Genomic DNA, 16,568 nt, shown 5'->3' with positions numbered 1-16,568 from the left:
TCATTATGCAACAACTGCTGTCTTGTGTAATATCTTTGAGAAGAAACGGTACATGAAAAGGAAGAACGGCGTTTGTTCGGTGGAGTTTCTTTTCAGCAGCCTGTCGGCGCTGACTGACAGCGGCATAATACCTCCTCACTCACACATTCACAACAGCGGGTTGAAACAGTAAGCATTCCCCCGGCGCTGTGTCTCGGCCTTTCATCCTCTATCAGTCTTGTTTAAAAGCAACCTGGCTGGACGTAATACCAACGACAGAGGCGGCGTGTCGGTCTGAGATTACAGCCGGCGGCGGCGGCGGTGGACGGATCAGGAAACCCGAACCTTACACGTCTATCTGCGGGGAACACAAATAACAAGACCAGCAGCGTGGGGGACAGTCAGTCAGTGTTTATTAGGAGAGTATTTACAGTCATGGGGGAAACAGAGAAGGCGGGCAGCGTGGCGATTTATGTCACCGTGCTACGTCCCTGCATCCTTGTAGAGAACATTCGCCACCAGCGCTTTCACTGCAGCCGAATTCTCTGGATCTGTGGAGGCAACAGGACACTTGGTCACCACATAGACATCACGATCACTGCTTTAGTTGATGCCCAATACAAATACAGGGAGAGCATTCACACATTTTATTCCCTTCAGCCTTATACACCAATCAGCCACAACATTATGACCACTGACAGGAGAAGTAAAGGTCCCTGTAGGTCCTTCTTGAGGGTTTGGAGAAAGAATTGTGGTTTAATCTTTAACAATGCATCATATTCCAGAAGAAAAACTGGCTATTAAGGGTGCCAGGTAAAAGTAGTGCAATATTTTGCTATAGTAGAAAAGTACACCAATCAGCCACAACATTATGACCACGGACAGGGGAAGTAAATAACACTGACCATATTGTGACAATTCAATGTTCTGCTGGGAAACTTTTGGACCTGGATTCATTCATTGGTGTGGATGTTACTTAGACATGTAGCACCCACCTAGACCAGACCAGGTACCCCCCACCCCATAGCAATGACACAGCAGGAACAACTAAAAGAAAAACATGAAGAACAGCACAAGGTGTTGACCTGGCCTCCAAATTCACTAGATCCCAAACTGATCAAGTATCTGTGGGATGATCCAGAGCCCCTCCCCCCCCCCCCCCCCCCCAACCCATAGGACACAAAGGACCCCCACTAACAATATTCTGTTAGAAGACACCACAGGACACTCTCAGAAGGCCCATGTCCATTCTCTGATGAGTCACAGCTGTTTTGGAGGCACAAGGGGGGCCTGCACAATATTAGGAAGGTGGTCATAATGTTTTGCCAGATCGGTGTATATGTCATTAGGCGCACCAAAGCATTTCGAGACAGTTGTTGTGGTTTCAGATCGTCAGAGCTTCTTCTAATGCAAACTGCTTCACAGTGAAAACGTTTCACGCATCGAAGTGTTTTGGCTCAAAAACAACAAAGTTCAACAAGTTGATAGAGACGTGAACAGCTTTCTAAAAACGGTTCATCGTCAAGGGAAAGCCCAGTTGGTCCAGAAAACTTTATTCATCCCCAGCAGAGCTATTTAACAGCCCACACACCCACAGGACGTAATAGTCGGAAGAAATTGCTGAATAAGTTATCCTTGTTTCAGCTTGTTTTCTGGGACATAAACATGTTTAATGCTTAAACCAAACAATGAATGAGTGTTTGAAAGTGCTCACATTTAGATAACTGACTGCCTTACAAGGCCTTACTTTTACTTTCCTCTAAGGCCATCTTAGAATAGAATTGACTTTTCTGCAGATGCCCTGATACTGAAATGTACTTCATTAAAACAAAAACGAAACACAAAAAACCTCTAAAGGGCACCTTTTATGTAATGCATCCACAAAGACGTACTGGATAATGATTAGTCCTCCTGTGCCAGCAGAAACGTTAACATGTGGAAGCAGCTGCTCTTATCAACTCTGTTAATACAAAACGTCTTCATGTTGCGGTTATATAATCAATATATATGGGCGTAAAGTGCAGAATCAGAGCTTTAATTTGAGGATATTCACAAACAAACTAGCATAAAGGGTGAAGGAATTACAACTATTTCAGAATCTCCTGGTTTTTAGAGGCTCTAAAGCTATTTAACGGACGAATGTGAGGTATTCATTTAATATTTCTTCAGCTCCTAAGCAGACAAAAGAGTGGAAATTAGCATTTTATTCATGACGGGCCTTTGAAAATAGAGGACTGTGGAGAAAAATGATTGCAATTCCTGCACCTTGGATGCAAATACCCTCAACTTAAAGCTGTATATTCATTATATAATCACAAACTGCGCCCACACATACATTGACCTAAATGTACAGTATATTTAGTCCTGGGCTGCAATCTACACTGTCAGCACAAAGAACTCTCGTCATAGTCATAGTGCTTACCTCGCACAGCTCAACACTATCTCTGACTGAGGCCGAACTAGCCGACGCTCTCAACTCCTCCATCGCAAATTAGAAAAGGCCCAGCTGCTCACGTCGTCGTGACGGAGGACTGACAAGGCTCTTCGTTTAAATCGCCCGTCGGCTAAAGGGCGGCTATGAAGGTGAAGAGACAGCGGGGGGAGAGCCAGAGAGAGGATGCTGACATTTGTGTCAGGTCAGGGGGAGGCAGCTAAGGCCGCTAACGGTACGGAGGTTAGCTTGCCTTTCTGTTGACGGCCTAGTGTGCGTTCTCAATTAATCTACATATCTGGGACTGAATTCATATTCAAAAGAAGCACAACAGGCCCGGACGTTGAATTGCTAACAGAGGCAGCATAAAGCTACGCTATGCTATCACCACCAAATCCTGCTGACCCCATTTCAGTTTATTCTTCCCCTCAAAATTGGTTTCCACGTCCCGATGTGTTAACGGTTGACGGCGTGGTCATCCATGTGGAGCAAAACAAAACAAAACAAAAAAAGCACGGGCTAATTTGTAATGTAATCGCTTTAATCTTTGTCTGAGAGATGAGACTGAAAGAGACGGAGGCGAGATTCATGTTCTACCCTGAAAGGCCAATAACAAAGGAAATTAACAGGAAACAAACACGATGATTAACCAGGTTACCGAGTTAAACATTGAGTTTGTCAGGAGGTCTGCATTTCTCACAGACAATTTTCAAGAGAGAGAAAGAAGGAAAGGATCGAGAAGGAGTCAGAGAGCAGTCGGTATCCTCAGATTCTTCTCTCTGACTGCTTATGGATTACGCCTCGCTAAAAATACTCAAGTATTTGCAGCTCAGTTGACTGACAGGCCATGGATTTGTATTAAATGTAAAGAGACTCAGCTCAGATTAGAGGCTTCCTGAATTCATTTCCTTCATGACCTGTGGCGTTAAAAGCTGTAATTATATTTGGGGGAATTCACTTTCCATCAGAAAAGGAAAGATTATAACACTCTTTTATTTGTCTGATGAAAATAAACCTACCACTTAGCTTAGCATAAATGCTAGGAAACAGCATAGCATGGAAATAACAAGCAAGGATGAGTAAACAACTCCACTATGAATATGTTTAAACATATGGAACAAAGTCAGAGGCATAGTATGTATAAGCCAGTGTGTTGTTTATTCAGTAGGAACGTTCCCTCAGACGACAGGTGTTGCTAGATGGAGGAAGGTGAATCATATTTTGATCTCCCGGGGAAAACGTTGGTTTAATGGACACCATCTGTGACAGTGAACATTTAATCTACATCTAGAAGTTTTGACTTCAACATTTGTAATCAGCTGGTTTGTGGTTGGTTGAATTAGCTTAGTGAGGTAGTGCGTATTAAAGGAAAAAAAACAAGAGATTTTAGAAAGCTCTTCTCCTTGTTAATTTTCACCTAATCTGAATGATTTGAATACACAAATATTTCCACAACAACATGAACATCTAGAATTAATCAACTGTAGACCAACTGATCAGCATGATTCAGGAGAGGACTGCCCTGTACGACGGTGTGGAGCCCTTTCTAGCCTCCTAGCATCCTAGCTAATAGTAGCACGTCCTAGCTTCCTAGCTACTGGTAGCACTTCCTAGCTTACTAGCTAATGTTAGCGCTTCCTAGCTTAGTAGCCTCCCAGCTAACGGTAGCTCTTCCTAGCCACACCACTAACACTCCTCCTAGCCTCCCAGCTAATAGTAGCTCTTCCTAGCTTCCTAGCTACTGGTAACACTTCCTAGCTTACTAGCTAATGTTAGCGCTTCCTAGCTTACTAGCCTCCCAACTAATAGTAGCTCTTCCTAGCCTCACCACTAATACTCCTCCTGGCCTCCCAGCTAATAATAGCAATCCCTAGCTTCTAGCTACTGGTAACACTTCCTAGCTTACTAGCTCATGGTAGCACTTCCTAGCCTCCCACCTAATAGTAGCAATTCCTAGCTTCCTAGCTACTGGTAACGCTTCCTAGCTTACTAGCTAATGGTAGCACTTCCGAGCTTCCTAGCCTCCCAGCTAAGCGTAGCTCCTCCTAGCCTCACCACTAATAGTAGCTCTCCCTAGCCTCCTAGGTAATACTCCTCCTAGCTTCCTAGCTAATAGTAGCCCTTCCTAAATACTACTTATTCTCTAAAATAATGACTGATCAGCATGATTCAGAAGAGGACAGCTCTGTATGACGTTTTGGAGCTCGTCCTAGCCTCCTAGCTAATAATAGCTCTTCCCAGCTAATAGTAGTTCCTCCTACCCTCCCAGCAAATAGTAACCCCTCCTAGTCTCCAAGCTAATAGTAGTACTTCCTAGCTTCCTATCTAATGGTAGCTCTTCCTAGCCTCCTAGCTTATAGTACTTCTACTCTTAAATAACGACTACAAACTACTACCACCTACTGGTGTGAAGAGTTTTTTTTCCTGTCACACTGATGCAGGACGTACCATCTGACCGTAGCGTTGTGTTCAAGTGGAACGTTTTGTCCCAGACACAGGCAGACAACGTTGCCGATAATTCTTTGAAGTTGGTTTTGTGTTGCTGGGCCTCGATGCTGAGCTAAGCACTTTATATTAATAATTAACAGGTGTATAATAGATCGGTACTGATCCTCTTTTGTGACAGTGAGACAGGAATTAAAAACATTTTTAATGACAGTGTGGACAATAAACCTCTGGGTAAGCATTGTGATCACATGTGGATCATTTTTTCTCCATCCGCCTCATTGGTATTCAGGTCAGAGTGTAACAACATGATAGAGAAAGTGTTGACAACGAACAAGTCACAGTGTGTGTCTTATTTAATTAAAGCCTCAAACAGAGGAGACGTCGGTATGAATTTACTTTCTAATCTGAACCGGGCCAGCTTCCTAATTACTGACTCACCGACTCCCAGCATCTTCAGGTGGCTCTTGAACTCCGGTTTCTCCTCCAGCACCCGGAGCAGGTTGGTGGACTCCATGCGCTCCAGCTCCACCTTCCAGTAGATGTAGATTTTGTGATTGAAGCTGACGTACACCAGACAGGGGCTGTTTTTACCCTCCTTGCACGTATACTGACCTGAAACCCACATGCAAATAAAACTTTTTAATCAAACGTGGTTGAGCAGAGCTGAACCCTACTAAGAATAATTTGCTGCCTGGCTACAGTTGCACATCCAGCTTCCACACAAACAGAGAAACCGATCTAATCTGTCTTAATGATCCCACAGAGGAGGCAGGGAGCAACGTGAATGGGGAGGGCACGGCTGTTTTCATACACTCAGTGGGTGCAAAGAAACAGGCCTCGCAGGAATCAGGCAGATCAAACAAAGTCTCTTTTTCTAATCCACTTACTGCTGCACATGTCACATTAGCTCCCGCAGATACACTCAGGCTTGTTCAAACACTGCAGAGACATTTGACAGAGCTGGACTCAGGAAGACACTGAAGCTCAATGTTGCCCCCTAGTGGAAAAACACCAGGATCAAGGAATATAACTCTGGAAAGACGCCGGAATAAATAATAACTACAAATCATGTTGGAGAGGTATTTATTATTTAGTAAGAAACAGAGTTAAGCCTCACATATAAGTGGGTATGATGAATGGGTTGTCAAACGGTTGCTTTATTAACACACGGAGCAGTTACAGAGCAACATTATCATTCATTTTAGTTTAGTAGGCACCTGATGAACCTTTTTCATTTCCAACAACTCCTGTGGGAAATATCCTCAGCGGCTAAACGCTCCACGGCGAGAGGCTCGGTGCCAAATTAAAAAAGTTTATGAACATGTGGTGGACGACTTTGCAACGTGTCGAAGACCCGAGAGAAAGAAAATCAGACTGACGCGATACTGACATAATTTATCTAAAAATAAAGATAAAACAAAGGAAACTTTTCTCTAAGATGCTTCATACAAGTGTTTTCTTCAGTTTAGGTTTTTACTAAGAATATCTGTGAGTGCAGCCCAATAATTAACTATGAAATATAAGATATCACTTGGATTAATGTGAATAACATCCTTTAATTTAAGTGAGTATTTGGTTGTTTTATTTGAACTATTTAGAACTGAAGCAGCCGCCCGGATGAGCAGTGAGACGTCGTCAAGACAAGACACCTTAACTACATAATCAGAAATAATCTGTACATACAACTATTTAAAAACAAATATATATTTTTGTGTTTCTTCCTAAAAAAGTAATAGATTACGTCTGTAACGCGACTCTCAGTCAGTTTCATCAGGTCACCAAGCAGCTACAGATCCTCGTTTCCCCTAAACTCAAAGTATCACTACGTTATGAATAAAACATTATTAAGAAACTAAATTTCAAGACTTTATTTCTCTGCACATCTGTTATTTTTTTATTTCCCCCTTTTTTGTTTCCATTATTTATTTTTGTGTCTTCTTCTTAGTTCAGGCTTAGGGTCAACACCAAGACCATGTCTGTCTGTTAAAGGTTCTGGTTCTGGTATATCACAGAGTTGCTTGAAGATGTTTTGCAATTCATCCAAGAAGCTTTTCAGTTCTAACTCGCGTGACTAGGATCTGTTAACAGACGCTGGTGCAGTTTCTGCTGGGTAAAGGCTCTTTTAGAGTGCTGTGGCACATAGACGCTGTAACCTACGTACGTAGCCAGGTGCAAGCAATTTATACTGGTGCGCAAGTCTGGCTTACTCTGTAAAAACGCCACCCAAATGCTAGTCGCCAGTCAGGTTCATTTTTGTTTCTACTTCCTGCTTTCAACAATGGCGACAGAAACTTTCACCGAAATTTCACCGAACACGAGTCGTACAAATGTTTGTATCTCTGAACCTCCTCAGTTAACCTTTCCTCCTTGTCTTCCATCTTTATTGATCCAAAACAATCAATGAGAATATTCCGGAGATGGAGAGACAAGTTGATGCTGAAAACAGCTTCATAAAAGCTGAGGAGGTAAACTGAAACGTACCAGACAGCTAAACAATGAGCTGAAACTCACTTTAAAGCCACTGATTCAAGAGACTCCTTTCAAAAAGTTCTTTTCATGTTGTCATCTTTCGTCACACAAATAAGTATCAATGGAAAAATGTAGGTTAATGGTAAAAGAGGGAAGATAACTTGGAGCTCAGGTTTTCATGAGGCCTCTCACCCGCACAGAAGGCGTTGACGTTCTCGTCGAACTGGAACCTCACCACCGTCCGATTGTGGTCGATGATGTAGGTTTGACCGTCCCAAGCGCACGCCACCACCTCCTCTCTGCCGTCTCCCTTGGAAACAAACACACAAGAAAACGCTTTTACTGTTGCGTGGACACATAATAATGCCACTGAAGTGATCGGCCTGATCTTTAATCACACCTTTAACTATTAAGTCACCACTTCATGTTTCAGCATTTCATAGAGACGGTGTGTGATCACTGCAAGGCGAGCGTGCACAAACTCACAGTGACATCGAGCTTCTGCAGGGCAAAGAGCTGATGATCCACCTGCACCGACCACAGCAGCTGCTCCGAGCTGTCCATCAGCTTCAGGGTTCCTTTCACATGTGAAGGAAGAAAAATGACAAGTGAGCTTTGACTTCAAATCCCAACGGCTGAGTGCTTCTCCCAGCCAGCCACGCTGACGTCTGCCTAGATGTTTGACAAATCAGTTCATCTGTCAGTCAGAGTCAGCGTTTGTGTTTGCTTTTCAGGATTATCCAGGTTCTTTCTCTCAGAAGAAACCAAATAATATCAACAGGCGAATCATTTTAACCCTGAGTTTAGTTCTAACTCCACATTTTCTTCCTAATGAGGAGTGAAAATCAATATTTAAAGCATTTATGACCCAGTTCTTGAATTACAGCCAGAAATAATCTCTCCTACTGTTTCATGGCGGTGAAATCACTTCCTAACTCTACGTAAACGAGAGAGAGAGAGACTGTGAAAGTAACACTGGCGGCCGGAAGCCTTCACTGATGATAATCCCACTGGATCCTCTCTTCTTTAAATATTGATGAACCCTCCAGCTGCTCTCAGAGCGGCTTGTCAGTTATCTGCTGCCGGCAGGAGGATCCTCCGCCTACGTCTGTAGGATTTACCGCTGCTCCACCTCTCGCCCTTAAACCTTAATCAATACTACTCTTAAAGGAGTTAAAAAACAAACCCTGTGGCACCAAATAAATAAGGTAACAGCTTTTTTGTATTTTGCATTTCATTTATTTAATGTTTACTTCTTTTTATCTCCTGTGTGCTACTGTCCTAACACTGTCTGCTGCTGCAAATATCCCCACTGTGGGATAAATAAAGGATTATTACATTTTATCTTAAACCGGTCGATTCTCTCCAGTTAATCACGATCTAAATTTCTCTACACACAAACGTGCAACTCAAAAAGATGATGAACATATGTAATTTATGCATACTGAGCAATAATTATGCAGAAAAAAATATATTTAAATGTGTATAAAGTCAGATTTTTCTATGATTGATACCGGTTTGACAGGAAAGATGAGTTTTTTGTTTGTCTCTAGTTTAATCTTTAACAAGCATTTGCCAAAACCTCTCTTTTATTTTTTATCACAAAAATACAGAGGGTTGACTGATTAGATTTAGTCTTATAGTAACAAAATATATCAGCATTTTCATGAATTTCTTTATTTGTTTTAAGTGTTTAAACTCAGTGACTTACCGTCTAAAGTACAGAGAGCAAACAGTCCACATTTAGAAGATTCCTCTTTCGAACCTGATGGAAAAAGGAGATTATTTGTTAAAATTTGTTGATGTTTTTGAAGGCTTTTAAAATGTTTTTTAGTACAGTATAGAATATATTTCAGCACCCTTTTCACTTTTGCACCAAAGAACAATCAAAATTAATTGAAATAAAACCATTATTTAAGTTTTTAGCTTTTTTAAGACTTGTGAATGTGTCTGAAATGTGAAAACACTTCTAATCCCTCCTTTATATAACTAATTTTGATAAAACTAACAGAGTGTACATCAGCGTAAAACCTGATAAACAGTTTATACTCCACCTTTACTGATGCTGCCAATGAGATGAGTGGAGACGTTCTTGTTGTGGATCCGCCCGGTGGTCAGATGGAGAACTACGTCCCTGGACGGCCCCTCGCTGGGAGAAAACAAACCCAAGCATTAGTAGTCATCGGCCAACTCTTTGGTTAACACTTACTTTACGACAGGGTTTACCTCCCAGGCGTGGCGGGGCCGTCGTCTTCGGACCCCGTTGAGTCCTGCTGCGTCCAGGAGCAGAGCAGGATGGCGTAGCCGCAGCCCGGCTGAGACACCATGAGCTCCGGCAAACCCTCCGGACCCGGGTTCACCGACAGACTGTCCACCTGCAGCACAGGCAATGGCAACGACAGCAACAGCAACAGCAACGTTATGAGCTGCGGTTAAGTTCAGTTTTAAAAGCTTGGATTTCTATGGGTTTATGTTTCCTATTTTCTTTAAAACATTTTGAAATATTTTTATATCTTATCATTTACAAATGTATTGGTCTCTGTTGTTTTATCTTTACAAAATTGTGAAGAAAATTTTAAAATAAATAATACTGATGTGTGTGGGAGATATAAGGAGATCCCTGCCTTAGCATAGCTTAGCATTGACACTGGAAAGAGGTGGAAACAGCAAGCAAAATGTGTCTACCAGTACTCCATAAACCCATTAAATAACATCTCTTTATCCTAAGCTAAGCTAATGTTGCGCTGGTAGATGCGAGAGTAAATATTGCCCAGATAAAGGTAGAGCTAGTCCTCTAATTTACAGACTGTAGGGTCTCTTTAAAAGCAGGATATCACAGGGGATAAGCACAAATGCTTTGCAAACCATGCAAACCATTTAAATGTTAAAATTACTCCTCTTGAGCTAAGACTCAGTGCTACACCCACCTGTCCCTCCAGGAGCCATTTCTTCAGGAGAACCAACTGACCAGATCCCGCGTCTGAACTGTCCGACGGCTCCTCCCAGCGGAAAGCTCGCACCACTCGGTCCGTGTATCCCACCACCAGCTCACAGCGCCCATCTCCATCTGCACACACGCCGACGTCACACTCAAAAGCACAATAAACATGACGCACATTTAGTACGGGAGGAAAGGAGAGGCGGAATTTACCGATATCACTGATGAGGATGACTTTGGTGTTGGCAGGAATGTGTTGGGTGAAGAAGGGCTTCTGGTCATCGAATGACAGGAACTCATGTTGGCTGGATGAATCTGCTTTGCTGGGAGCGGCGGCTGTCAGGTCGAAGAGGTGAAACCAGCCTTCAGCGCCCACGGCGACCACGAGGTTCTGAAACAGGACAAACGCAGCGTGTCACATCACAAGTAAACCTTTAAGACATTCAAATATTAATTCCTCATTTCCTACCTTTCCTCTGTTGCAGACGTCTCCAACTGCAACACAGGTCAGCTGAAAAACCAACACCGCATTACATGAGACAGACGTCAACTTCACTTGAGGAACTCTGGAGTTCTGTGGTTTCTATACGAACCATGCCCACGCAGCTTCTAGTGATCCACGGTTTGGTGTCATCGTTCTTGTAAATAAGCAGCTTTCCACTGGTGTCTCCTACAACCAGCTCGTTCAGCTGCAGCACATGAAGACAGACGACAGCTTTACTTTGATATAATAACAAACAGATATCATCACGAATAATATTTGATATTAATTCTAATTTAGGGCTGGATTAAATGAACTCATAGTGAGTTTTTATTTTCATCTCATTGATTAAACAAAAGGTAATTTGAGGAGAAACAACATAAAAGTAGTAAATGCACATCCCAAGGTTTCAGAGAAGAGAAGAAGAGATAAATTAAAACTGAAATAATACCTTCAGACATTGTGCTGGGTATCAAAACTCATATTATAATTTAAAAAATATATATATATTTGCAAGTATTTTAAATAGTCTGAACTCGACACACAAAAGTAAACCAATTCAAATATATATTAGATGCAGCTGTGGATGTAATGTTGACCAAAATAAATCCTGAGCAGTAAAAAAACCAAAATAAACTTAGCTTCATTACCGAGTCGTTGTCTGCGTCTCCCAGACAGATAGCATGAGGAAACAAGGTTCCTGTGAAATCCAAGCTAACCCTCTGGACATAGTTCAGAGACCGCATAGCTTACGCTATATTCCTAGTCCTTTTAGCGTCTTTAAACATTAAGTTAACTTAATTTATTAATGGGGGAAACGTTAGCTAGTTGACAGCTAGCTTAGCTACAGTTAGCTCTTCGAGGCTGAGAAGCTAAAATTAATCATACTGAGGCGCAGACAGAAAAATATAATAAAACTGCGAACTTATTATCAAGCTGCTCTTTAAAACTCGTCTTTTTCTTATTTCTTTCGAGGCTGTGTGGATATGTTTTATGGCTAAATAGCTGCTAACTCAGTTAACTGGCCCGCCGCTTCCTCATAAACAAAACCACGTGACTTAAAAACTACGGAACCGCAGTGTGGACAAAAAATGTGGACACGCAAACCACGACAGGGATGTTTTTGGTGTTTTTGAGACTCAGATTTGTGTCAGTGTAGTTTATTGTGAAAGTAACGAACTTATTACATATTTTAAAAAGCTGTTCAACAACTGAGATAAAATAAAGTTTGACTGACACCGATATATTTATTAATATGCGGTGAAACAGTGACCTCTAGCGGCCATAAACTGCAACAGCAGCTAAACGCGTACAGATATTTTTAATACTTCTCCATCCTCCTTCCTTTCTTATTCTTTGACTTTGAAAGACACTAAAGCAGGTAGAATACTGTTTCAGGTGACATTATCAGGTCCGTAAGCTCGAAACTGAAAGGTGAGACAAAGTATTCTGATTCTAATCCACATTTAATCAGTTTATGGGGAACGTTTGTCTGAAATATCCTACAGAATAAAGGATTAACGAATTAGTTTTAAACTTCTTCTCCACTGATGGTGGTAAACAGAACAGAAAAAAATTAAAAAAATAAGAAATGGCACTGCTCTTTCTGTACACTTGGGGATATTATTAATCACTGCAAAACTCTCATCTTTTTTTCCACAAAGGTGTATTTTATAACCAAAATGTATAGATTTTCTTTTTATAAATTAAAAGCAACGGTCAATTTGAACCATTTTGCACTCAAAGATTCTTAAAATACGTTATTATGTTGGTTTGTTTTCCTCTTAAAACCATGAAACGCTTCCTCTTACTGTTTTTTAATGCATATATCTGTCCACTAGAGGGCGCTGCTCAACTACAACTTTTCCTGCAGGGTAGAAAAACCCACACAGACACAGAAGAGGCAGAAGTCCATTACAAAAACACATAATGTAAACTTATATATAGTTTTTCCTTGTGTGTAAATCTCCTTCTGCGTAAATTACTCAAATTTAATATAAAAAACGTAAACTGAACTTGTTTTGTTTCCTTTATAAGCTAAACTATACAGTAGACTATAAGGAAAGTCTCACCAAGCTTTTCTGTAAAGTAGCTTCTTGCACACATTACGCATTTTGTTGTGTTGAATGAATGGCCTTTTATTAAACACTGAGAAAAAACTCTTTTTTAATGACAAACAAATTGCAAGATAATCCCACACACACACACATTAGTATAAGTTTTGATTATATTATCTCCCCCACAGCGGACTCCCTGAAGAAAAGAAAAGAAGGAAAATAAAGAAAGTGGTTAAATGCAAACTCGGTCGCCCAGATGTCATATTAATTATTACACGCAGCTATGACTGGAAAGCCCCCTCGAGTAAAGCGAGAGCTCCCTCCCAGCCTCTGGAAGAGCAGCAACAGCAGCAGAGAGAGAGAGAGGGAGAGAGGGAGAGAGAGAGAGGGAGAGAGAAAGTCCTCACAAAGCGCTAATTGGACTCTGGAAGCGCACTGACAGGCCATGGATAGGTTTCAGAAAGCCTGGCGATGGCGAAGGGGTGCAGGGGGACGCTGAATAGAACCCACGCCTCTTTTCTAAACTCTCTTGCTGGGCCAAAAATAAAAGGGGGAGAGGGAGAGAAGGGGGGGGGGGGGGGGATGAGAGGAGGGGGGAGGAGGGAAAGAAAGGAAAGTATAGGTGGTGTGTGTGTGTGTGTGTGTGTGTGTGTGTGTGTGTGGAGTGTTCCTCAATGCAAGCTTGATTTTGAATGCCACTGCCAGCGCAGAAAAATTGCACAATTTATTACAATCCCCTCCACAAGGCGCGCGTGCACGTGAGCCCCGCACGCGCAGAGATAAAGGAAAGGAGAGCGCGGACCCACACATACACACACATAGCTATATACACACACATACAGATAGAGAGAGAGAGACGTAAACATGGAAAGAAAAGAAGTTCATGCGCAAAACTGGTCCTTATTCTGTGTTCTATTGCGCACACATGCATTGCGCACACACACACACACACACAAGAGAGGAGGGCAGTACAGTTGGGTCCCGTTTTGTTCCACGCTGAAAGACGTGTTTTATTATTCCCCCCACTCCACAAAAGCGACAATAATCGGACAGAACACTCCGCGTCCACGCTACTGTAACCACATCGGGTGTATCAAATCACACACAAAGCGTCTTAGAGAGGGGGCCCCTCCGCACATTTGCGCATCTACGTTCCGCCTGTGCGGCCGATGATCGGCGCTAATCAAAGTGGAAAATTCGGCCTCGGACGCACAATGGCAGCTCGAAAACGAGCGGCATCCAGGCGCGTCTGTAACGTCGACAATAAGAACTAGAGGTGGAATGACAGCGAGCGGCTGATTTACATGCGGAGCTCTGAGAGACGCTCGAGGTCTGGACGGTTCGTGTCGGGGTGAGCTGTCTTTCAGCACCACGGTACGGCCCAGAGCTGAGAGGAAGGAAAACCCCTTAAAAATCTGACTTATATTTTATTTCCAGTCAGAAATCAATCACTTTTCCTTTATTTTTTTTTTGTGAACATTTATTAAAAACAAGTCCTGTAATGTTCTTATTTTGGGTTCAGTTGTTTAATTAAAGGTTTAAAAATATATTTTCTTTCACCTGCAACTGGAAGGACGTCAAACTGAACTCTTTCCAACTCTTTCATGAATTTCTAAAGTGATGTTTGAGGCTGATACTTTGTTGGATTAATTCTTTAAGTTGGTAAAAGTTTTAAAGTTGTTGTTTTTCTGTTCGTTGTTGGGAAGTTTTCCTCCTGAACTCGTCTCCTCTCTGCTGAAAACTTTCCTCTCCGCTGCGCCGCGCACCTTCTGCCTCCAGTGATAGATGGAGAGAAAACAAAAAAACCACCTCTGACTGTTTGTTTAGCGCTTCAAGCGGCACGCGTCTGGCGCGCGTAACGCACCGGTACCGGGGCAGGAGCCCAAGGTGAATCCACGCGACCGGTGGGCGTGGCCAGTCCCCCCAGCAAACCTATTGAAAAGCAGTGGCGTCTTTCCTCGAGGACTCAGTGCAGCTTTGAGGAGCGCGCGAGGCAGCGGCCAAGCGGACTGCCCCATTGAAACAAGCGACCACACCACGTGAACGGCACGAGCGGGACGCACCGCCTGGAGACCTCTTTATAAGTTTGTGTTTTGGGCTTTTTTTTTTTTTCAATCTTACTACCGGGTATGGACCTCACAGCCAAAATGGAAATTAACATCTGCCACCAGCAGCAGCTGATGCCGCCCGCGTGTTTCTTTTCCGCAGCAGCGGCGCAGAGCATCCAGCTGAGCCCCAGCGGCAGCAGCCAGGGCAGCGGGAAGTCCGCGTCCAAGCAGCCCAAGAGGCAGCGCTCCTCCTCCCCGGAGCTGCTGCGCTGCAAGCGGAGGCTGAACTTCGCGAGCTTCGGCTACACTCTGCCCCAGCAGCAGCCTCACGCGGTGGCCCGGAGGAACGAGAGGGAGCGCAACCGGGTGAAGCTGGTCAACAACGGCTTCGCCACGCTGCGGGAGCACGTCCCCAACGGCGCCGCCAACAAGAAGATGAGCAAGGTGGAGACGCTGCGCTCCGCGGTGGAGTACATCCGCGCGCTGCAGCAGCTGCTGGACGAACACGACGCGGTGAGTGCGGCGTTTCAGTCCGGCGTCCTGTCGCCCAGCATGTCGCAGGGATACTCCGCTGACATGAACTCCATGGCAGGTTCACCCGTGTCCTCCTACTCATCCGACGAGGGCTCCTACGACCCCCTCAGTCCAGAGGAACAGGAGCTGCTAGACTTCACCAACTGGTTCTGAGCATCTATATACACACGGTAAGAAGAAAACTAAACGACACCCAAGTTAATATCAGAGATTATTTAACAAGCCATGATAATAAACACCCTGAACTGTGTCTTAACCTTTATTTTCTTCTTCTTCTTCTTCTTCTCACAGAAATATGGATCAGCTCAGTTTATTGTTGTCCTGCGCTTGGGATGGTCCCGGAGGAGGCTGCGTGTCCTCAAGAACACGATGCACTGTACAACACGCGTCTTGGCCCCCGCGTCCTCCACGCCAGCCCGGTTCCTCCCGGACGGACAGCCGCGGCCTTAACGTCCTGACAACTTCTAGGGGGGTGAAATCAGGCCAGAGATCAGCGCCAAAGGATTAAAGGAAGACGGGTCTCCTGACAGCGTGGGAATCCCAGCTTCTTTCTGTGCATTTGCCCAAGATAAACAAACACACTAAAGTGAATTCACGCTCTAAAGAAAAAAAACATTATTTAATACGTCGCTCTTCAACTATGCTAATCCAATCACACAACACCAACCCTTTGGTAAAACCTCTCAGACGATGAATTCAGAAAAAAATGCTTCCAAGTCGCGGATTTATTCTATTAAATTCTATATCAAACGCTTTTTGTTTTTGAAATATATTAAGATATTTTTGTATGTAAGAGATTTATAGATGTTTTGTACACATCCTTTTGTATATATTTTGTCTATATATTGCGAAGTCGCTTCTATACCTCCTGCCTACGTAGACGTGTAGTCTATTATTCTCTGGCTCTTCTTGTTCATGAGGTTCCCAGACGGAGTTTGAGACTCCGACGTTTTATTCTCTAGCACCAACGTGTCTTATTTAATAGCAAGAAACGTGTTATTGCATTTATGTCATGTCACGATGATCAAAACTTATGCAGCTATTGTCCAAACGGAGTGCAATAGCCATGCATTGTCTCTTTATACTGCCAGCTCTATATCATGTTCACATAAAAGAAGTCTTATAACCATATTTTCTACACTCTAGTACAAGAATAAAAATGAGATGCTACTGAATTACGCCG

The 16,568-nt window shown here is 43.1% G+C and overlaps 2 protein-coding genes across 2 annotated transcripts; one reads left to right on the top strand and one right to left on the bottom strand.

Moving 5' to 3' along the window:
- Positions 1-354: 354 nt before the first annotated feature.
- itfg2 (integrin alpha FG-GAP repeat containing 2) lies at positions 355-11,791 on the bottom strand. Its single transcript, XM_084573173.1, has 12 exons — positions 11,397-11,791; positions 10,859-10,954; positions 10,735-10,776; positions 10,479-10,656; positions 10,255-10,394; positions 9,554-9,702; positions 9,382-9,476; positions 9,039-9,092; positions 7,814-7,905; positions 7,520-7,637; positions 5,297-5,470; positions 355-530 (listed from the first exon to the last, which is right to left on the bottom strand). Exons 1-12 carry the CDS (start codon positions 11,490-11,492, stop codon positions 463-465), a joined length of 1,302 nt encoding a protein of 433 aa, XP_084429299.1. The 5' UTR covers positions 11,493-11,791; the 3' UTR covers positions 355-462.
- A 3,141-nt stretch (positions 11,792-14,932) lies between these two features.
- On the top strand, positions 14,933-15,692 carry ascl1a (achaete-scute family bHLH transcription factor 1a; the record flags this gene model as incomplete). The annotated part of the gene is made up of 1 exon (XM_084573664.1): positions 14,933-15,692. The coding sequence occupies one exon, from the start codon at positions 14,933-14,935 to the stop codon at positions 15,536-15,538; it is 606 nt and encodes a 201-aa protein (XP_084429790.1). The 3' UTR covers positions 15,539-15,692.
- Positions 15,693-16,568: the final 876 nt, after the last annotated feature.

The sequence above is a fragment of the Chelon labrosus genome, assembly GCF_963514085.1.
Source record: "Chelon labrosus genome assembly, chromosome: 23".
NCBI classification, from domain to species: Eukaryota; Metazoa; Chordata; class Actinopteri; order Mugiliformes; family Mugilidae; genus Chelon; species Chelon labrosus.
The sequence above is the reverse complement of the archived record's forward strand: the minus strand, read 5'-3'. Positions and strand labels throughout refer to the sequence as shown.